This window comes from Podarcis filfolensis (genome assembly GCF_964270895.1).
Source record: "Podarcis filfolensis genome assembly, chromosome: 12".
Taxonomy (NCBI): Eukaryota; Metazoa; Chordata; class Lepidosauria; order Squamata; family Lacertidae; genus Podarcis; species Podarcis filfolensis.
Window position 1 is genome coordinate 15,585,682 of NC_139614.1, and position 24,112 is coordinate 15,609,793.

Sequence of the window (24,112 nt, forward strand, 5' to 3'; positions counted from 1 at the left end):
CTGCAAACGTATTATTACCCAAAAAAACACAGGTTTGGAAGCAAAAGCATCTGCCAAGGTAATGTCTAGTTCTTGCTTTGAAATCTTGAATGCAAGGCAGAATTCTTGGAATTATTTCAGCGGGAGTATGAAATTATTCCAGCAAAAATGTTTTCCCAGAAACTCCATAATCAAGATTCTAGAGTCATGCCAGAACTTGCTTACTGTTCCTTTTCCTGGATAATTCATGCGGATTTTCAATTCTGATGCAAAGGTTTTGCATGTGTCCTTAAATCACTGCAATGACAACCCCATGGAGGAAAATAGGATTGCCAGAAAAGCCTTTCGATTTGCAATTTTGGTTTGTCACTTGTATCAGAAGTTGTCACACTTTTACAGATTCAACAACAACATCTAGTGACAGGACTGCTATCTGGATTCAGCAGAAAATGGGCACACGTAATTAGGATGTACTATGAAGTAGCAATTAGCTAAATATAGTACAAATTGACAGTTAGCATTCTTTGAGAATTTGAGGACAAGCTAAGAGGGCAAGAATTTTGTCTGTTTTTACTGGAGAGGGTGCATAGTCTTTTGCAGAAGTGGGGCGGGGGGGGGGGGGGGAGAGAGAGAGAGAGAGACACTCTTCAAGCAACCACAGAAAGAGTCATCCATTTTATCACAATTCCCAGAGGGAAAGTGAATCATCTCTTTGGAAACTGGCCACCAGCCGCCTTTGTCTGTGAACTTCTGAACACAAACAAGCAACACAGATGAGTTCCTTGGATACTGCATGCATATTCTGAATGTTTACATTGCTCTCTTTTGCAATGGGATGTTTGCAAGCACACATTTCGCATCCTAAATTCCATTAAGAGAAAACGTTAACTGAATCTATATGCTGATATTATTATTATTATTATTATTATTATTATTATTATTATTTACTATTCTAATGATTGTTGAATGTTAATTTTTTGATGTAGGTTGCTTATTCTAAAGTTATGTTTTATTATCACATTTCTGTATCGCATTAGATTGTTATAAGTTGTACATTTTTTGTTCCTTCAATTTGTAAACCCCCTTGAGTATTGTAAGATAGAAAGGCGGTATACAAATTAAAAATTATGATGAATCTGTCCAATATTCATTAGGTAATCTCAGCTCTATATTCAAGCGCAAGCCTGGTAGCCACAGGTGACAAGGAATTACGTGCAGGTGAGTGAGCAGGCTGGCCAAGGAGAGACAAGCGCTCCGTCCCTCTTTATGAACCAAATGGATTGCAGAGGTAAAGGTAAAGGACCCCTGGACAGTTAAGTGCAGTCAAAGGGGTTGCAGCGCTCATCTCGCTTTCAGGCCGAGGGAGCCGGCGTTTGTCCACAGACAGCTTTCCGGGTCATGTGGCCAGCTTGACTAAACTGCTTCTGGCACAATGGAACACTGTGACAGAAGCCATAGGGCATGGAAACTCCATTTATCTTCCCGCCACAGTGGCACCTATTTATCTACTTGCACTGGCATGCTTTCGAACTGCTAGGTTGGCAGGAGTTGGGACCGAGCAACGGGAGCTCACCCCGTTGCGGGGATTCGAACAGCCGACCTTTTGATCAAGCAAGCCCAAGAGGCATGGATTGCAGAGGAGGGAAACTGCAGCACTAAAATTCAGTAGGTTGACGCAAGAGGGATGGAGTGCTTGTCTCTCCTCTCGCAGTCCCAAGGACTATCTATTTTTAAAGACTCGTCACTTTTATGAATTTATTAGCAAGGTTGATTTATCTGAGATATCAGCAGCATGCTAAAACTGCCCCCCACCCAACGAGATCAACTGGAGAAGTCCTGCTAAGAGTTGTAAATGAAAATGAGAGGCAGTGTAAGTTTTCCCCAGTGGTGGTGGGAAGGGGAGCTTATCTGTGATTATCTCTTTATTGTCGAAGGCATTGCCTGGCAAACCTAACTGCTTCAGAGTCTTCAGCTCCTTGGTAAACAATATTATGGATTCCTTTTTGGATTGGCATCTTATAGTGGGCATGAGCAGAGATATAATGGAGAAGATTTTGATTGTGGGAGGTGGTAATTATTTTTATCACCACACATAGGAAGGCTCATTATATCTATAGTGGTGAGTTCATTTATTGATTTGACGGATTTGTTCTTGCAAGTTTAGAAAAGATGGAATGTAAACATGTAAGTAAAACAAGCAGGGAAAACTGCCTTTGCTCCAAAGATGTGTTGTGGTAAGATTAAAGAGCCAGAAGCATCTTCCACTGATGACTGGGTATCTTTTACAGTGGTACCTCAGGTTACATACGCTTCAGGTTACAGACTCCGCTAACCTAGAAATATTACCTCAGGTTAAGAACTTTGCTTCAGGATGAGAACAGAAATCGTGCTCTGGCGGCGCGGCGGCAGCAGGAGGCCCCATTAGCTAAAGTGGTGCTTCAGGTTAAGAACACTTTCACGTTAAGAACGGACCTCCGGAACGAATTAAGTACTTAACCCGAGGTACCACTGTATTTAAGAAAATACAAAGGTAAAAGCCCTGCTGTAGCAATGAGGCTTACTGAATATCACTACTGGTTTTTTGTTTTTTTTAAAAGGTTTAATTGTAAACACTTTGAAATCAGGCTTATGTTGATTTGAAATTTGAGAGAATAACCGTGAAAATAAAGAAAACCAGAAAAGCACTTCACACACTGAGAGTCTCTAGAGCTGTAAGACTTTCGTTTTAAAATCAGTAACATACCGTAACATAAAAGATTTGGCTCTCACTATAACATCCCAAAGAGCCAAATATGCTACAACAATGCATGTGCCAAAGGTGATGCAATCAGAGGTCTGGCCAAAATGTATAAATAATGAACACCGCACCGTTTTTAAAGGAACCAGGCTAGTGCCAGGCACATTGCCAGTTACAATACAAAACACAATGAGGACCCCTATGCAAAACGCACAACGAACAACAACACCTACATATGTACAAATATACCTGCAAAACACTTCATGTGTATGTTTCGCTCAAATACACACAGAGATTAACCTTAAGTAACACAAAACTAAATGGAAAAGAAACTGAAAAGAAATGTTTCACTCACACCAACCCAGCCCTGCTGAAGGTGGGATGTCAGCCTTAACGCTAAATTTCCTGCCTTTTGTTGCAAACATCATGTCAGCTATATGGGTTTAAGCCTCATTTCCTGTTAGGGTGTTTTTCTTTCTAAAAACATTCATGCAAGTTCATAGCACATGTGATTTACAGTTCTGAGCAACAAAAAAGGAAAGAAAGTGGTTGGACTTGTTTTTTTCCTGCAGTCTCATGAGAAATTTGTGTTGTATGTATAAAGACCGCTACTGCAAATATTTGTGCAAAAAAAATCAGGCAAATTACTTAACCCTGTTAAATCAGGAAAGGGGTATATTTGTCACTCCAGATCTTGCTGGACTACAGCTGCCATCCTTCCTGACTACTGCATATGTTGGCTAGTGGAATGATGGGAGCTGGGAAGGGAGGAGAAAGGGAAAGGCCCATTGTATAGGTGGGAGACCTTGCAAATAAACGGCTCAGGACCACAAACCTCAAGGACCGCCTCTGTACATATAAACCTACCCAGACCCGGATATCATCCTCTGAGGCCCTTCTGTGTGTGCCTCCTCCTCGAGAGGTCTGGAGGGTGGCAACACAAGAACGGGGCCTTCTCTGCAGTGGCTCCCCGTCTGTGGAATGCTCTCCCCAGGGAAGTTTGCCTGGCGCCTTCGTTATACACCTTTAGGCACCAGGCAAAAACATTCCGTTTAAACCAGGCCCTTTGTTGACATCCTATACCCTTTTACAATGCGGCTCTTTTGTGTGTGGGGGGGGGTATTATTGGGTTATTATTCTTATTTTGATTTTATATATTGTGATCTTTTCTGTGAACCGCCCTGAGACCTCCGGGTATAGGGCAGTATATAAATTCAATAAATAAATAAAATAAATAAATGCTGCTCTATTGCACTGCAATGGCTACCTGTAAGCTACTAGACCCAAGTTGTTGGTAACAGTTTATAAAGTCCTAAGTGGCACAGGAAGGGACACAGGTGGCGCTGTGGGTTAAACCACAGAGCCTAGGACTTGCCGATCAGAAGGTCAGCGGTTCAAATCCCCGTGACGGGGTGAGCTCGCGTTGCTCGGTCCCTGCTCCTGCCAACCTAGCAGTTTGAAAGCATGTCAAAGTGCAAGTAGATAAATAGGTACCACTCCAGCGGGAAGGTAAACAGCGTTTCTGTGCGCTGCTCTGGTTCACCAGAAGCAGCTTAGTCATGCTGGCCACATGACCCGGAAGCTGTACGCTGGCTCCCTCGGCCAATAAAGCGAGATGAGCGCCGCAACCCCAGAGTCGGCCATGACTGGACCTAATGGTCAGGGGTCCCTTTACCTTTACCTAAGTGGCACAGGACACAAGTATCTGCCTCCTCCAATACCAAATGGCTCAATCCTGCCTGGTGGAATAACCTTCCCATTTGTGCTTGCTCCCTTCAGCTAAAGACACTTGCTTAACTACACCTTTTCAGTCTGATATGTTTCCCCCGAAAAGCAAGGGGTGGATAGTTTTTCCCCCATTAGTGTGACTTTATGAATATTTTAGTTTTATTCCTTGGTGTAATTTCATTGTTTATCCTTTGACATACATCTCCCCGGGCTCTGTTCAACAAAGGGTGATTCATAAATAACATAAATAAAGCCACTCTAAAGTCAGCACATTTTAATGTTCTTCTGTATAGGTCTGCTAGTTAAATATGCCTCCCCTCCCCACTTAAGAGAATTGTTTCCGAGTGTTAAAAAATAATATTTGGAGTTAAGACTTTAATTAGTTTAAGTTGGTTTACAGGGAGGGAAAAATATGTGCCGTTATCTTATTCTTAAAAAATCACAACTCAATATTTTGGGACAAGAATGGATCGGAATATTTTGGGGGTTTCAAAAGCCATGCGATATTTGTCATACATTTCCTGATGCGAGGCAAAAATGAACAGATTTTTAAAGCCCTTGGGATTTGCTTCCTTGATAGATGTTGCCATCTGAAATAAATGAAAGTCTATGTAGGCAAAAACAGAAGAGCAGAACTTATATAAACTAACTTTTTAAATGACTTAAATTACTCTTAGCAGAATGTTGCACAAATATACTTATTTCGAAGCTTTAAGTGTCCCTGAGAGACTTCTAAATATGATGCTACAGTATGCCCAATATCATGGGGGAGGGGCAGTGAAAGCAGCATTTTATCTACCATATGTTTGGTTACCAGCAAACCTATTTTATGCCTCATTGGTCCCATCAGAAATTTCCTTTTCCTGTTGTTTAAAAGCCAGCCCTCTGAGCAATATGCCAGAACTTGAATCATCGTTGTCAAACAGACGGAAAGCACAGAGAGCAAGCCTCAACTTCATCCGTAATAATGGGCACCTGTCAATCAACTACATATATACAGGGAAATATAGATGAGCATTATTCCCTGGTGGAAACCATTATTCCCTGGTGGAAACCAATTCATTGCACTGTGATTCAACTGTGCTGTAGTAAAGAGAAAATTCAGACAATCAATGGGTGTGTGGGGATGCTCATCTCAAATCCCATTCTACATGTCAGCTCCTTGCCTAGAGCTATCCAATCCCGGGCAGCTAGCACCGTGCACAGAATCAGCTTTTTGATACCTTCTGACAAACGTTCAAAAACTCCTACTCTGGAGACAAGCACAAAGCTTAACTCTACATGTGATGATAGCTGGCTGACAAACAGCAGGATGTCAGCATATGTATACATTTGAAGCGGCTCACTGTGTACAGTAGCTATGTAGATTATTAGCACTGCAGCTTCTTTTTCTAAGGCAAAAAACCAGATTTAGTATTTAAAGCAATCTGGAGACAGAAGATCGACAGCAGTCCAGGCTTACTTCACAGAAGATAAATCCAGTGTTTCGTATTAATGGCTTGTTTCTACAAGGAGGAGACTGCAAATGCTTTGACATCTGGACAGTGTTTGAAATTAGCCAGGAGCCAGGCGCATTTTGCACCTGACTGCTGGCCACTTGCGACCAAGTGAGCATGCCTGACATCTCTGCCATCTGGAAGTGCATGCCCATAGCTGTCAACGTTTCCCTTTTTTTAAGGGATATTCCCTTTTTTTATATATATATATAATTTTTATTAGTTTTTTTTTAACATATCATTTTCAACAGTAATTAAACATACTTTTACATCTTATTCAAATTTTTGACTTCCATCAATCCATCAATTTTCCAATCTAATCTCTCAGCATGCATTTCTTATCTTCCCTATTACATTTCAAACTCATAACCAATATCTCTATCTTTTTCTACTTTGTAACACTTCATATATTTCTCCTTACAAAACTTCTTGTAGTCCTACTAGTGTAATTTGTTGATTACAGTTGCTCTTCAAATAATTCATATACTTCTTCCAATCTTCTGTAAATCTCTGGTCCCGCAGGTTTCAAATCCTTCCTGTCATTTTGTCCAATTCTGCATAGTCCATTAATTTCGTCTGCCATTCTTCTTTCGTCGGAATTTCCCTTATTCCAAATAGGATTCCTCGCAAGAAAAGGGAAAAGTTGACAGCTATGTGCATGCCTGGGGATCACTGGATCTGGTCTGCTTTCACACACTAATACTCCATCCTGTAGAATTCTATCAGTATATTTTATCTGCACATTCAGAATGAATTTCTGGAACCAACATGCTTTTTCTGTGCAGCCTGAGAAGCAGTCACCATTAAGAAAAAGAGGTCGGAATAAGACCGTCCCTGGATCAAGCAACTTTTCTTCTTTAAGTTCTCAAGGCTCTTAACCTAGCTCAAGGTTGTCATCTGAACTACCCAGATGCTTAACTGAGAATCAATCAGTCAGCCCATCACTTGAAAAGTAAGACTTACCCCAAAATGGCAACTAGACATTCCATTTTTCGTGACGGTAACCTTGCTTTAAGGAGCCATTTGGCGCCTAGCTGATATATCTGAGTTTCTAACACTGCATCCTGGGCCATCACATCACTTAATTCTCATTATCCTGTAGGGCAGCCATCACCCACCAGCTGCTTTATAGATGATGCTAGACTACAACTCCTATCATTCCTTGCCATGGGCCTCGCTGGCTCTAACAATACCCACATGGCATTACCTAAACCACAACAGTTGCCACTGAAAGCCTGAGCAGTATTTAGAAAACTTGGGTGCCAGATGTTTAGAATCATGCCAAGGAGGGGGCCATTAGTTTATTCCGTTTTGCAGCTCTTCTCAAAGAAGGGGGTACTTTATTTACTCTGTAACTACATGCCTGCAGATGTTTCCAGGGCTGGTAATTAAATCTAGGCTACTTCCACACAAAGCATTGTGCATACTCGTAATATACTTTGAAATATTACTGCCATCTATTCATCCACTGACAAACCTAGACAGCATCTTAAAAAATAAAAGAAAAAAGCAGAGACATCACCTTGCCATCAAAGGTCCGTATGGTTAAAGCTATGGTCTTCCCAGAAGTGATGTATGGAAGTGAGAGCTGGACCATAAAGAAGGCTGACTGCCGAAGAATTGATGCTTTTGAAGTATGGTGCTGGAGGAGACTCTTGAGAGTCCCATGGACTGCAAGAAGATCAAACCTATCCATTCTTAAGGAAATCAGCCCTGAGTGCTCACTGGAAGGACAGATCGTGAAGTTGAGGCTCCAATACTTTGGCCACCTCATGAGAAGAGAAGACTCCCTGGAAAAGACCCTGATGTTGGGAAAGATGGAGGGCACAAGGAGAAGAGGACGACAGAGGACGAGATGGTTGGACAGTGTTCTCGAAGCTACTAACATGAGTTTGACCAAACTGCGGGAGGCAGTGGAAGACAGGAGTGCCTGGTGTGCTCTGGTCCATGGGGTCACAAAGAGTCGGACACCACTAAACGACTAAACAAAAACATTCATCCACTGCAGAAGAACTGCATCCCCCATGCTCTTCCAAATCTAGCCTGGCCTTGGGAGGGGGGAATTATTAGGATATACAATTAAGAGGCATACATTAGCTGCAGTCCTCCAGCCTAGAATACAGAATTTTCATTTGCTCCAGAACTTCTGAGTTACATTTCTGTCCCTGGTTTTAGGCTTCTCTCCTACCTACTGCCTGTGAAAACCCAGCAAGTCACTGTTATTAGTGCTATTAAATGTATTTTGCTTCCATTTCCCCACCCCTGGCACCATAAAGGGAATCCTTATGAACTAAGATCCTTAAAAGAGGATGAACATCTATTAAACAATAATAAAACAAAACACTGCTATTTAAATTGTCGTGTTTTTTTCTTTTAAAATTCTGCTGTTTGTTTATGAGGTGTAGGCTGCTGTAGGTGGACTTTGCCCCCCAAAATAAGTCTATGAATAATTTTATAACCACCACATAATGTGGGCATTTCTTAAATTCAATCTGAAACACAAAGCCACATTTTGGTTCAGTAACTAAAGCAGTCGTTATTTTACTGCATTACAAATAAAAGTAGCATCTCTAGTTTCCGGCATCTTGACTAATGAGCCATTCTGGAGAACCTGAAAGCCTGATAAACATTCATGGCATTCGGGTTGAGCCTAAGAAAGCTATTGCTCATCTGCAGAGTTATTTTTTTTAAGTGAAGACATTTTGGACTTTCAGAAAGCGCTGTCAGCTTCCCCCAAGCCTTTCAAGTTAAATTAAAAGCACAATAGGGCTAATACCATCTTCCTCTCATTCCCTCCACACGTTAAGAAGAAATGCAGTTGTCTCCTGCAGCCCTCACTAATATAATCCCCATGCTATATAGTGCTGCATGGCTGAGTTTTATTTCGTTTTTAATGTGGCTTGTTGAGCAACAGTTTTGCTTTATCAGACATGCATCTGTCAGTAGCATAAAACTGGAACACCACAGATGTCTGTCTCCTGGCTGGTGTCAGCATAGCAGGCGAGTGCTCCAGGGAGAAAACGGGTAACGCTTCCTGGAAGCCGATATCAACAACTACAGCTGTTAAGTAAAGGTATGAGAAGGAGAGGGTTGAACTGGAAGAACAGAATTCTGTGGACCAGCCTTTGCCCACCAGATGTTTTGGACTACAACTCCCATCAGCGCCAGCCAGCAGTCATGCTGACTGGGGTTGTTGGGAGTTGTAGTCCAGCACATCTGGGGTGCACCGGGTTGGCAAAGGCTGGTCTAGACTGGAACCTGGCACGGATCGTATTGATCAATTTACAGTCACTGTAAAGTTCCTCGCAACTAGACCACACACCTTCCCTATATGCATGTGTTTGTGGGTGCACACGTAAAGGTAAAGGGACCCCTGACCATTAGGTCCAGTCGTGGCCGACTCACTTTATTGGCCGAGGGAGCCGGCGTACAGCTTCCGGGTCATGTGGCCAGCATGACTAAGCCGCTTCTGGCGAACCAGAGCAGCACACGGAAACGCCATTTACCTTCCTGCTGGAGTGGTACCTATTTATCTACTTGCACTTTGACGTGCTTTCGAAGTGCTAGGTTGGCAGGAGCAGGGTCCGAGCAACGGGAGCTCACCCCGTTGCGGGGATTCGAACCGCTGACCTGCTGATCAGCAAGTCCTAGGCTCTGTGGTTTAACCTACAGCGCCACCCGCACACATACCCATGCACTTCTGTGCAGTGTTAGAAACTCAGATATATAACCTAGCTGGCAAATGGCTCCTTAAACCAAGATTACAGTCGTCAAAATGGAACAGCTAGTTGAATTTGGGGGTAAGACGGCTCTAAAGTCTTACTTTTCAAATGGAGGACTTGACTGTGATTGATTCTCAGTTAAACATCTGGCTAGTTCAGATGACAACCTTGAGCTAGGTTAAGAGCTTTGAGAACTTAAAGAAGCAAAGTCACTTGATCCAACCAGGGACAGTCCACATATATATATTGGTCTATTCTGACCTCTTTTTCTTAATGGTGACTGCTCCTGCTCAGGCTGCACATGAAAAAAATGCAATTTGGTTCCAGAAATTCATTCTGATTGTGCAGATAAAATATAACTGATAGAATTCTGCAGGATGGGGTACTAGTGTGTGAAAACAGCCCAGATCCAATGACCCCAGATGGTTATGGTAAATGATATCCTGGCACCCAGGCATCTTCAGTTGGTTGCCAGTGGTCAAAAGCCAGGTGCAAAATGCTCCTGGCGCCTGGCTAATTTCAAACACTGCTTCTGTGCCCAATAACCTGAGGCCTCATATGCCTATTCTATACCAAACTCCTTCCCTATCTGAGACATTCTGTTTCTGCATATCACAAACCACAGGAGGGGAGTGTGCCCTTGTGCTCTGGTCCAGCAAAAATGAGATGCTGGCCGAGGTGGGCCACTGGCCTGATCCAGCACACTGTTCTTATGTTCCTACACTAGGTAAAGGTAAAGGGACCCCTGACCATTAGGTCCAGTCGTGACCAACTCTGGGGTTGCGGTGCTCATCTCGCTTTATTGGCCGAAGGAGCCGGTGTACAGCTTCCGGGTCATGTTGCCAGCATGACTAAGCCGCTTCTGGCAAACCAGAGCAGCACACGGAAACGCTGTTTACCTTCCCGCCGGAATGGTACCTATTTATCTACTTGCAGTTTGACGTGCTTTTGAACTGCTAGGTTGGCAGGAGCAGGGACTGAGCAACGGGAGCTCACCCCGTTGCGGGGATTCGAACTGCCGACCTTCTGATCAGCAAGTTCTGATCGGTTTAACCCACAGCGCCACCCACGTCCCTATTCCTACACTAGAGTCTGGGGTTAAATAGAAAAGTCCTAATACAACTCTAAAAGGGCTAAGCACACAGTGCCAACTTTTACAAACGAGCCTCAGTTGAAATTGCAGCTCGGATTTTAAACTCTGCTCAGTAGAATAACAAACAGTTAAGCTCGGCTGCTAACAAGCCCTCCGAACGGATATTTCAGATGTTTGCGGGCTATAAAGTTTTGCATCTGAGAAATTTCAAAAATGTCCGCCTTCCTGTGGAATGCCTGCTTTTGGCATAAACCAAGGCATTACTGAATGCAGGAAGCTCAGCTTTTCTTCTTAAATTTTGCAAGTCCTTTCTGTTTCTATTTTAAATTTAATTAAACGAAGTGTTGGGGGGAAGTTTCAAGGTGGAAAGCTCCAGATTCTCACTAGGAAAGAGAACTGCCGATTTTTCTCCAAGGGTGACCAAAGAAATCCAAGAGAGTTTGCAAGGGACACTGAGATGGAATTGGATTAATTCCCAATGTTTGCATAACGGACCAATAATTCCAGTCTCCACATGCCCTAAAGGAAGTGTTGCATCACTTTCTGGGACGAAGAGGATGGGCTCCATCCTTTCCTTCAACACTAGAGCAGTTGGAGGGAACAGGATCTCATCTCTACAGTCATGCTATGCTCCAAGTACAGTACATTCACATCTTATGTGGGGGTTATGATCTGGGGATGGGATGGATACACAAGCTGCGTATACTCAAACCAGTGTCAGAAACTCAGATATACAGTGGTAAAAGTGTGTGGGTCATCTCTCAGGAGCAGCACTAGTCCTGAGGTGGTCACAGGAGGACTTTAGAAGCCCAACAATGAAGCTGAACGTTGAAAGATCCAGGACCGATAAAAGACCTCTTCATGCATTGCATAGTCAAAACTACGGAACTTGCCCCCTCAAGAGGGGTAATGACCACCAATTTGGATGGCTTTAAAAGAGGATTAGACAAAATCATGGAGGAGGGGTCTATCAATGGCTACTAGCCATGACGGCTAGGCTCTACCTCCACAAATGGAGGTAGCAATGCTTTGAAATATCAGATGCTGGAAACTACCGGAGGGGAAAGTGCTCATGTTCTGCTCCCTAGCTTCCCACAGGCATCTGGTTGGCCACTGTGAAAACAGGATGCTGGAATAGATGTTCCATTGGCCTGATTCAGCAGGCTATTCTTATGTTCAAAACCACAGGGATAGCAACTTGATAACTCAGAGTGTGGTGCTGATAACGCCAAGGTTGTGGGTTTGAACCCAGCTGCATGTTAGTTTCTAGATGGTTCTTGATTATTTCCAACTCAATGATTCTAGGCGTGATTCCCTTTTCAGCTCAAAGCTCAAGAAGAGGGCTAAGGCTTCCTATTTTCACACTCCAAAGTGTTTGGATTGCAACTTGCTCCAAAGAACAGCAAGACTACGGGAATAATCCCCTGTTCCCTTCCCCTACTCCAGGGTTGAGGGGAAATCTGGGAAGGCCTGGAGCTGGAAAAAGGAGCAAGGGATTCACCGAGTTCTAGAGGTGCAGCATGAGGTCAGGAATATGCAGGATCTTGCCCATCTAATATTTGGCTGGCTACCAAAGACGCTCCAAAATTGTCACACTTATCGCTATCATTACAAGTAGAAATGGCTGCTATGGATCAATAGGCCTGGCTGGTATTTATTGATATAGACTTGATACATAGCTCACTAGATAGCTCATTAAACGTGGTCAGGTAAATATTAGCAATTCATATATGTAGCATGTTTATTTTATTTATCTATACAAAACATTCCTTTCCCACCCACTGGCTACAACTTGGAGCCTAAGGTGGCTAACAGGAATAGATAAAACAGCCTTACAAATTCAGACGAAGGGTTGTTTTTTTAAAAAAAATATCACAAAATATTAAAACTATTATAAGTGCAGCAATAATAAAATGCACAGAACTTGATATGCGCTTTAATGCATATTTAATACATGTTCAACAAACTAATGTAATCTTGAGAATAAAATGTAATAGTTGGGGAGTTAACAGCTGGCATTTTTTGTGTGTGTCACATATTGCCTTAATTAGTTCACATATGCAATCTTGCCTTCTGAAGACTTTGTGTGCACACTCTTTCTCTTGGAAAAAAACCCTCTTCCTCATTTACACTAACAGGGTTGTTGGCTTATGGAATACCTGCTGAACCACAACAAACAGAATGGTGAGTGTCTGTCTAAACCATATGCTGCAAAAAAAAGAGGGTCACAAGAAACTGTTGTGGGCAACACAAAGTACCCATTTCACGGGGGGGGGGGGGATATTGACGGTGCTCAGAATTCAACAAAACAGGTGAAATACCTACACACAAAATAAAACACAGACAAAAATGCCAGCTAATCTACCCCAATAAAAAATGCAAACTTGCCAGCCAAAAAGGTGGGGGAGGACACAAATAAAATATCCATTTTTAAAATTAAAATTTAAAAGCTGGTAGAGGGTCTTAGCCAAGGGGGGAGAGTTCTTAGGGTATCTTGGTGCACACAAGTGCTATATTTGGGGCATAGTTGTAAATACATGCCTTCAGTCCATTCTGCCTGCCAATTACAATTTGTTGATAATTTAAAAGTACAGACATGTGCTTCTTCTGGTAACAATTCCGCTCACAAGTAGCTCCGAGGCTGTAATCAGAGCTGAACTATTTCACTGGCTTGTGCAATACTATAACGAGAAGATTCCGTCTCCAGCCCTGTTTAATTAGCTACCTCATGCTAATTAGGAGCTGCATCATGTGAGAAGGTAAGAAATCGCTAGAGTTGCAACTAAAAGAGCAACTCCAAAAACAGAAAGCTTGGGCTATTCTGTCCACCTAACCCATATTTTCATGACTAGACAATTTGAGGAACTGAAGATTATTATTTTTTTTTGCTCTTCTAAGATTTTCCCAAATGTTCAGCTGTTTCAGTTTACAATTACAGCAATTTGAGGCATAGACATCTGATTTTCAGAAAGTGACAACATGTCTTTTTTTGGACATCCCCTTTCTAAATGAGAGGCAGAGCTTTCCCCTGAAAAATAAAGACAAAACAGCAGGAATAGAGATACTAAAGTCTACAGAAACGTCTAATGCCTGTTTCCCACCCACCTTTTTTATTTTCTTTCTCCAAATTTAGAGGTTTCATTTATTTGTGAAAGGCTGTCTGCCATAAGCCTTCGGAGGAGGGAGAATCTATCAGGTTCCTTCATCTTTTACCAACTAGTCATAGCAGAACTCCTAACAATTGCTGCACAGTTTCAAGATGTGATCACGTCACGAAGCAGAGCAGGCCTTCAGCACGCTTCCTGAAGGCCAAGCTACAATAGACATTAAATACTTATATTCACAGATGCATGGTCACTTTTTAAAAAACACTGTAACAGGCGCTTGGAGTCAAGTAAGAATCGGGATCATGCATTGAAGGATAGGGCAGTGGGAGTTAATCTTTCCTTATCATGCCATTGTCCTAATAAAACTGCCCCTGCAAGAGAAGGTTAAAGGTAAAGGGACCCCTGACCATTAGGTCCAGTCGTGACCGACTCTGGGGTTGCGGTGCTCATCTCGCTTTATTGGCCAAGGGAGCCGGCATTCAGTTTCCGGGTCATATGGCCAGCAGTGACTAAGCCGCTTCTGGCGAACCAGAGCAGCGCATGGAACGCCGTTTACCTTCCCGCCAGAGCAGTACCTATTTATGTACTTGCACTTTGACGTGCTTTCGAACTGCTAGATTGGCAGGAGCAGGGACTGAACAACGGGAGCTCACCCCATCGCGGGGATTCGAACTGCCAACCTTCTGATCGGCAAGTCCTAGGCTCTGTGGTTTAACCCACAGCGCCACCCGTTCCCCACTGGCTATTCCTTGAGTCAAAACACAGCAGGGTGGACAGCGTTTTTCACTGACACCATGGCGGGTAGGAAGGCTGAACTACCCCTCCCACCACAGTGCTGATATTCACTGGGAGCCAGAGGCCACCTTGGGCCGAAGATGGTGTGGCCAGCAACCCGCCGTCCACGTGACACTTGTCGCACACCTGTGATGTCACACGTGCATCATCAGGAGGAGGCGCATAGTCAGGAGGTGGTCCTTGAGAGGTCATTTGCCCCCTAGAGTTGACACGCCTGTTGGGAGCCCAGAAGCAACCACATTCACTGAAAAATTAAAAGGTTCATGCAGCTGTGCGCTAATGTAATGTGTAGTTTGGTTCTGAGTCTTCCTTATTAAGGTGGGAAAGGAACTCTATAGCCCAAGGTCACATGAAACTAACCACAATTACCTTGAATTTCTGCTTTTTCGCTGGCCAGGTTTAATTCAAATCCATCAAACCTCCTTTGGGGAAGGTTCTCAGGCAGGGTGGAAGGAGAAAGAACTTGCCCATGTGAAGACCACCTGGTGGAAACCCTTACACATATGGTTCTTAACTGTAAACTATATGCAGATCTCAGTCAGCAATTTCTAGATCAACTCTGTATCCTCAACTGGAAACCAGAGTTGGAGGTCATGCATTTTCTATTACTGGGGAATGATCAGGAGCTCACCAAGTTAGTGGGTAAATATCTCTATTGGGTTTTTTGTCGTCGAAATACACTACAGACGTCTGATCTCCCAGGAGACCTAGAGATGTGACGATAGACTGCTCTTTCTTTTAGCAAATGTTCTGTGCTACTGGGGAAGTGGTAATTCTTTATTGATTTGTTTTGGATGTTTGTATGTGATGCCAATAAAAGGTTTGATGATGATGATGATGATGATGATGATGATGATGATGATGATGATATAGCCCAAGGTAACATTCTGGCAACCCCATCAGGCTTGGTAGGTACGGACCTATGGAACCGAGTTTCCTTTGTGTGGCAGCATGTTATGTTATGTTATCTCTGAAAGATCTGTATATTTACAGACATACAAGCAGAGAACGAAGCGTAGCCAAAGAGCTGCTACAGGTAGATCCCCGGAGAAGGGCCGTAGTTCAGTGGCAGAACAGGAATCAGGTTCGATTCCTGACATGTCCAGGGAGAGCCAGAAATATCCTGTCTGAAATTCTGGAGAGCCATTGCCAATCAGTGTAGACATTACTAGGCTAGAGAGACCATTGATCTGACTTCGTATAAGGCAGATTTCTATGTTCTAACCCCCAAAGATAGCACTAACCTCCCTTTCCCCCAAAAAAGTGCTCCCACCCAAAGTTTCAGCAAACTTTTAACTAGAGACACTAAGCCAGCAGTCTCTCTTTTTCTCTGCCCCTTCCAACTACACATGGAGTGTTTTTCCTTAAGGACTGAACCTTCTGTTCTGCACACCAACAAGCATCCATTCCTCCTCCACCACCAAATATACATTTGGTGTACATGTACAGAAAGTGATGTACTTGGGGTATTTCATGTTACTAAGATTTTTGCCAGTAGTCTTCCGCTAACAGGGAGTGGTTTGTTTTTATCTACTTCAACGGAGGTTACCCAGGGATACAAGCCAGGAAAAAGCTAGCTTTGCCAAATCTCCTGCCCAAGAAAGAATCCCTTTTCACTCACTCACACACTCCAAGTCAGCCAAAGCAAAATGCAATCCTATGCATGCTACTCAGAAGTAAGTAGGTTCAGGGAGGGCAAACTGCTCAGCAGTGCAACCTGGGAGACAGAGGGTATGTTACTGAAAGCAGGCATAATTCAACAGTACAAAACAAAATTTAAAAAGCAGGATATAGATTCAGAAGGATGGGAGGGAGCAATATCAATGTCCGGTGTGTCCCCCACCCCTTTTTGTGATGTTAGTACTATATCATGCAAGTTATATTTGGCAAACTGCATCCTTGTCAGAGAACTTTCTTCACTTGCAAAAAGCTGTGTTTGCCACAGCTGCATGTCTTCATCATAGTGACTGATAAAGAGATAAACTTGGCAGATATCCCTTGTGTCGTATGTACTATGTGTGTACAGGAAAATGTGCATTTCAAAAAAGAAATAATTGTCCTTGAGTAATTAGGTCAGTGGTCTTATACCTGAGAATGCTCATTAGAGATTAAGTAATAAAAATAAAAGCATTGTCATTCCGAATACACCAAGGTAATTATAATCGAACTATTCATGGTAGTATGAAGAGGGATCATTAGCAGCACACAGATTTGAGCAGGAAGAAGCCTTGGGCTTGCACACTCTATCTCCCCTCCTGCCCTGTGTTCAATGGGAGTTTTGGAGCTTTTGCATCTCCTTTTAGCCAATCACAGCTTCCCATACCCTCCAAAACCAGGAACTGTGGCTGACATGGAGCTATGGTTTGTTTAAGGGACACAGCTTCAGAAACCATGGTTAGGCGCTGGCCTGTTTGAAACTCGTCATAAATTAACATGAACCACAAAGTTTGCCAGTCCAGACGACATGACAATGTCGTTTACTGGGACATGTGAACATAGCTATAATGATAAAGACAATGCCATTTAATTGTGAAAGGAAGAAATCACAAGGAAAGTATGCATATTTGGCCAAGAGTCCCTTTGGGACTGTGAACATGGCAACGGATCCTGCTTACAGGGCCACACCAACAGAGGTTTCTGGGCTTGGATGTCTTGGACAAAAACTTTTATCCTATTTCAGCCTAAGATATAACACAGCAGAAGTAAAACCCAGAGATAAAGCCAAGTTGTTATACAAGGTCACCACTCTTAATGATTGTGCTAGCTCTCAGATAACACTGGTCACGACCCAAACAGCCGTGTATAAATGCAGAAAGTGCTACTGCTGTCTCGGCTCCTGCTCTAGAGCAGCCTCCCCAGGCTGGTACTCTCCAGATGTTTTGGATTACTGTTCCCATCAACCCTACCCAGCAAGTGCATTAGGTTGGAGGAAAGCTGTTCTAGAGCAGGCATCCCCAAACTCAGCCCTCCAGATGTTTTGGGACTACAGTTCCCATCAACCCTGACCACTGGTCCTGTTAGCTAGGGATGATGGGAATTGTAGTTCCAAAACAGCTGGAGGGCTGAGTTTGGGGGTGCCTGCTCTAGAAGATCCCCTTACAGTGGTGCCTCGGTTTAAGAACAGCCCTGTTTACAAACTATTTGGTATACGAACTCCGCAAAACTGGAAGTAGTGTTCCGGTTAGCAAACTTTACCTCGGACTATGAACGGAAGCCGAACGGTGGAAGGGCACTGGCAGTAGGAGGCCTCATTAGGGAAAGAGCACCTCGGTTTAAGAACAGTTTCAGTTTAAGAACGGACTTCCGGAACTGATTAAGTTCGTAAGCCAAGGTACCACTGTACTTTCAAGAGATGCAAAGACTTGCATTGGAAAGGAGGCAAAGAGAATTTCTAGCGTGTGTACTTATTCCAAGACAGGCGATGCCTACGTTCTTCTCTATCGTACAAGTTTTATATTACAGTACAGGAACATTCCATTATTATGATAATCTGCAACTGGACCTAACCTTTCAGCAAATGCACAGATTTTGCTAACACTTTGCACGGTACTCAGCTGTGCAAGTGTTTGCAGGATCTTTACATAAATCACTAAAAATGCTGTACCGTGACATAGCTAAACTGATTTTATGCATGCTAAATACCGTAAGTAAAACACTTTAAATCAGCAGCTTTAAAAAAAGCATGCTGCATATTTATGCTTACTATCACTATAGGTAGCTATTTGAATGGTAAGATGCATAACCTTAATATACAGGTTTCCTTTCCAGCACTGTATTTTTACCTCTCCTTTCGCCCCAATAACCATCATTTTGCAAACAATACAAAAGCATCGCCCTGTTTGTTATGTTACTATGGGATGGCTTTAAAAAAAATATGAAAGTAAGTATACAGGGAAGTAGTCCCTAGTAAATCTGCCAGCGGACATTATACGGTACCATCAATGTTCATGTCACTTTCCAGCAATAACGTAAGTGCAAATGGCAAGTCCCCATCCCACAGAGCTTTACATTCTAAAAGAGAACAAGTGCAAGGGAATTGGGAATGAATATGCTCGAATATAGTTATGTATCCTTAGGCTTCAAGTGGGTTTTGAGGAAGGATCCGTAAGGATAGAGGTAGTTCCGGGAATAAGAGACCAAAAGTGAGAGGGAAGTGGCAGTATATTTTAAAGGGCAGCTGCTCTTGGCAAAAAGTACAGATCACAGCTGGGGAACATTTGGCCCTCCAGATGTTGCCGCACTACAACTCCCATCATTCCTAACCACTGGCTGTGCTGACCCAGGGCCAAAATATGTGCCTAAAGCCTTGAGTACAACCTTGTACTACGTAAACAGACTACCTAAAAATAGAACATACAGGACGACCAAAAGTTAAAAAAAAAAAAGGTGTGCTGTGCCCCATCAGCAACGTGATGAGAGAAGTTAAGCTGTGTGTTAACTTTCGAGAAGCTTAGCTATTCTGATTATATCGTCAGTTGACAGCACTGGTACCCATAATAACCAGTGAAAAGGATTTTGCAGTAAAAGGGCTTTGCACATCAGTCCTCAATGTGGTTGCTGTTGTTGCTGTTGCTACTTAACAGTCTGCACTGAAGCGTGTTAAATGACTGAAGAGCTCCACACTTGAACAAGGCGGAAAGCAAAATGAAGAACACAAGGAGTCATGAGACAACTTAAAACCTGGACACAAAACACTGATCAAGTGACTTGGAAAGACACTGCTTCCCTCTACAGATGCTTAGCGTAGCGGTTTTTAAAATGAAGTTGCCACCATACTACTGAAAACTGTGTACGACCACATGCTTACACTCCAAACAGCTTTAACCCAGCTGAAGGAAGAAAAGGTGGTGCAGGATTTTTTTAAAGCATGCTAGTGACAGGCCACACGGCCGCTTTACCCTTAAGTTTGTAACGAGGGAGTTCTTATGTCTCTTGGCGCACTGGGGTTATAGTTGCAAAATTAAGGGAACTGGCGTTCAGGAATTCGGATCCTTTACTTTCTGGGGAATTGTGACTCAGAAAACATCAGCGCATGACTCACTTCCCCTATTTCTAGGGATTCGAACCCCAAACCCTCCTCTGCAGTGCCAAAAGCCCTGCCATCATGCCAGGAGCAAACAACCCACCGATTTCACAGAGGCAAGCAGCTCATCCTAGGCCAGGTGTGGCGGCTACGGCTGCATCTGCAAGACACAAGGCAGCTGTTCCCTGCCAGATATCCCGAAATCAGGATGAAAACTTCTGCACCACACCTCAAGCAAGAACAGAAGTTGGGGGGGCGGGGGAGAGAAGCATGCTTTCCTCCAAAACAACACTTTTTTCAAGAGGAAAGAAGAAAAACCATTCCAAAAGTTTTAACTTTTTTTGGAAGGGAGATCAACACCCCCACCCCAGAAACACAACATAGCTCAGTCGGTAGAACATGAGACTCTCAATCTCAGGGTTGTGGGTTTGAGGGAAAGATTCCTGCATTGCTGGGGTTGGGCTAGATGACCCGGGGGGAACCCTTTGCAATTCTGTGGTAAAGGTAAAGGGACACCTGACCATTAGGTCCAGTTGTGGCCAACTCTGGGGTTGCGGAGCTCATCTCACTTTATTGGCCGAGGGAGCCGGCGTACAGCTTCCGGGTCATGTGGCCAGCATGACTAAGCCGCTTCTGGCGAACCAGAGCAGCGCACGGAAACACTGTTTACCTTCCCGCCAGAGCGGTACCTATTTATCTACTTGCACTGGCGTGCTTTCGAACTACTAGGTTGGCAGGAGCAGGGACTGAGCAACGGGAGCTCACTCCGTGGAGGGGATTTGAACCGCCGACCTTCCGGCAAGTCCTAGGCTCAGTGGTTTAACCCACAGTGCCACCCGTGTCCCTTTGCAATTCTGTGGTGCTCCTTTGCAATTTTGTGGTGCTATGAACCTGAATAATAATAATAATAATAATAATAATAATAATAATGGGCTTCTGGTGCCTTGTTCACAAGCTGGATCTTGGCGGGCAGCGTCGGAAGCCCAGAGACCAGGCAGCGAAGCAAAGGCGAGGCTTACCTGTACCCCGAGCCAGCGGGCAAGCCGCGCAGTGCAAGAGAGTCCACAGCAAAACGTGCTTGGGCGCCCCGCTCATTGTCAAGCTCCCTCGGGGCGCTGGGCTGCTCGGCGGCGGAGGCGAGGCGGGCGCGGCGAGGGGCGCGCGGGGCGCGGCGAGGGGCTCCTCTGGAGGCGAAGGCGGGTCCCTGGAGGCGGAAAGCGGGCGAGCGAGCGAGCGAGGCCCCGGCAGAGGCAGCAGCAGCCGCAGCAGCCGCGGCTCTCGGCTGCTTGCTCGGAGGGCGTGTGTGACTCACCCCCGCCCGCCTTCCCCGCTTCAGCCCTGCCTTGCAGAGGAAACAGGAAATCTTAAAAAGTTCGCAAACAGCTGGGCAGGACTTTCTTAACTCTCGCAGTCAGTTCCTTCTCCGGCCCACCCTCCCTCCCGGGCTCGCTTCGGAGCTGCCTGTCAATCAAGGGCCTGAGGCCAAACCTCCCTCGCCCTCAGGGCGCTCTTTTTCTCACACAAGCTGAGGCAAAAAGAAAAATAATAGTGCCCAGAGAGAGGCGGCTGGGCATCACCGCACGTCGCCCGCTTGTTTCCTGGAAGGGGACTTCCCTCATCATCTCTGTGGCACGCGCCGTGGCTTTTTTATTTTTATTCGTGGGCGTGGACTGAACCCACCCCCCCATCAAGTAAATAAATATACTTAGAATCATAGAATTGTGAGGATCATCTATTCCAGTGGTTCCCAACCTTTTTTTTTTTTTTTGCTGTGCCCCACCTAAGCATCTCTAAAATCCTGACCCCCCCATATAATTCTAATTATTCAAAAAGTGAACTCCTGTTCACGTGGAGGAAGCCTAAAAGGCCTTTCACTGTTAGTTACTCATTCTCGAACTGCCCCCCTTAAAAATCAAGTTGCCCCCCGTAAAAATCAAATTGCCCCCCTATGGGGCATGTGCCCCACATTGGGAACCACAGAATTCTAGTCCAACCCCCTGCAAAGCAAGAATTTGCAGCCATCCCATATGGGGATCAAGCCTGCAACCTTGGCATTGAATACCCTCCAACATTTCTTCGATGAAAATAGGGATGTCCTATTCAATTATGTTGTTGTTGTTGTTACCAGGTCACCTGACTGGGCTGCCTCAGCTACTCTCGGCAGATTACAACATATATAAACATAACAAAACATTAAACATTTAAAAAAAACTTCCCTATACAGGGCTGCCTTCAGACGGCTTGGTGGTCAGATAACTCCATACCATCTAACATTTCTCCGATGGAAATAGGGACATCCTACCTTACCATCCAACATTTCCCCAATGATAGGGAAAGCAGGACATTCTGGCATGAAATCAGAAACCAGGAGAGCTTCTGCAAATCCGGGACTGTCCCTGGAAAATAGAGACACTTGGAGGGTCTAGCATTATCAGCACCACACTCTAACCAATTGAGCCATCTTACTTAACTAAAAAGTAGAAATAATATTTGAAATTGAAACGCACTCTGAGGTCACTTGCATGATGTTCCAGTGACGCAACTGGCAACCTGACTGAGACACCTTTTTTTTTCTAGAATAAAAGCCGTGGTTAAAAGTGTGGCACTTACTGAAACAACTTCACGGTGAGTAATGGCACCTTTTTTCCACAAGAAAAGCACTGGCTGTGCCCATGTTTGTATTGTTTGTACTTCTCACATCAGCAGTGCAAATGCTAAGAAGAAGAAGGATTTTTTTTTTTTTTTTTTGCAGGGTCCTATAGACAGGTCTGGGGATGCAGGTGGCACTGTGGGTTAAACCACAGAGCCTAGGACTTGCTGATTGGAAGGTCAGCGGTTCAAATCCCCGCCACGGGGTGAGCTCCCATTGCTCGGTCCCTGCTCCTGCCAACCTAGCAGTTTGAAAGCATGTCAAAGTGCAAGTAGATAAATAGATAAGGGAAGGTAAACGGCGTTTCCGTGTGCTGCTCTGGTTCGCCAGAAGCGGCTTAGTCATGCTGGCCATATGACCCGGAAGATGTACGCCGGCTCCCTCGGCCAATAAAGCGAGATGAGCGCTTCAACCCCAGAGTTGGTCACGACTGGAACTAATGGTCAGGGGTCCCTTTACCTTTATAGACAGGTCCACACACTTCAAGGCACACACTGGGTCAGCATCCTGTTCTCACAGTGGCCAACCAGATGCCTGTAGGAAACCCGCAAGCCAGATCTGAGCCCAAGAGCACTCTCCAGGGGTGGAGCTTGGTAATATGGCGCCCTGAGCGAGGACACAATTTGGTTATTGAGCTTTCTTTCTTTTTTTTCAATATACTTTTTATTAGTTTACAACAAAAATCATACATTTTTAACCAAATTTTCACAAATTATACTTTTGAGACTTCCTTCGATTTTTCTGGTAATCATCCATATATACTCCTAACTATAACGCATTTCCTTTTTTGCATTGCCTTTTAACTTTCACCTTTACCAATATATATTTTCCCAAACAATACATCTTAACCTTTACAGTGCTTCTTGAAACACCACTAGCGTTGTTTGTGAATCACATAGATTTTTCAGATAATCTACAAACTTCCCCCAATGTTCGATGAACTTTTGATTTTTAGAATATCTTATTTTTCCAGTCAGTTTATCTAGCTCCGCATAGTCTATTAGTTTCGTTCTCCACTCTTGAATTGTCGGTGTTTCTTCCTGTTTCCACTTCTGGGCTAGTAAAATTCTTGCTGCCACAACTGCATACTGGAATAGCTTACAGTCTTTCCTTCTTATCTCTTTTCCTGTGATTCCTAAAAGAAAAGCTTCTGGTTTCTTGACAAAAGTATATTTTAACATTTTTTTCAATTCGTTATATATCCCTTCCCAGAAGTTCTTAACTTTCTTACATTCCCACCACATGTGATAAAATGTTCCTTCCCTTTCTTTACATTTCCAACACTTATTGTCCGTTTTGTACATTTTAGCTAACTTAACAGGTGTAATATACCATCTATAGAACATTTTCATCACATTTTCCTTCAATCCCATGCATGCAGTGAATTTTAGATTTTCCTTCCATAGTTTCTCCCCAATTTGGTTACTGAGCTTTCATCCTGATTTGTTTGTGGAGAGGTTGTGTCAAAACAAGTGTTATCCCACACTTCCCACTGCATTTGACTGATGCTTTTCCTAATTTCAAGACGTCTGATCTTTGGGGAAGCAGGTTTGTTGCATAAGTCCCCCCAATCAATTATAATTGTGCAATTTGAATTTCCTGATGTCTGAATCCCACCCAAAAGTAGTGACCCTCTGAAAGTACCCTAAGCCTACAGTGGGCTAGTTTGGGAAATATTTTCAACTTTTGTCCTGGCCTTATGCATGGAGCCAGCAAGTCAATTCTGCCTTCACCAGTCCCACTCAGCCAGTCCGAAAGATGTCTATTGGTGTGCAGTCTTAC

General features: G+C 43.9%; 1 protein-coding gene across 1 annotated transcript in view; it reads right to left on the minus strand.

Moving 5' to 3' along the window:
* Window positions 1-21,319, minus strand: part of TGFBR2 (transforming growth factor beta receptor 2) — a 69,540-nt gene extending 48,221 nt beyond the window's left edge. The window contains exon 1 of the mRNA XM_083578067.1: window positions 20,700-21,319. Coding sequence (XP_083434193.1) covers window positions 20,700-20,775 — 76 coding nt within the window. The 5' untranslated portion in view covers window positions 20,776-21,319. The remainder of the gene's footprint in view (window positions 1-20,699) is intronic.
* Between the last annotated feature and the right edge of the window lie 2,793 nt (window positions 21,320-24,112).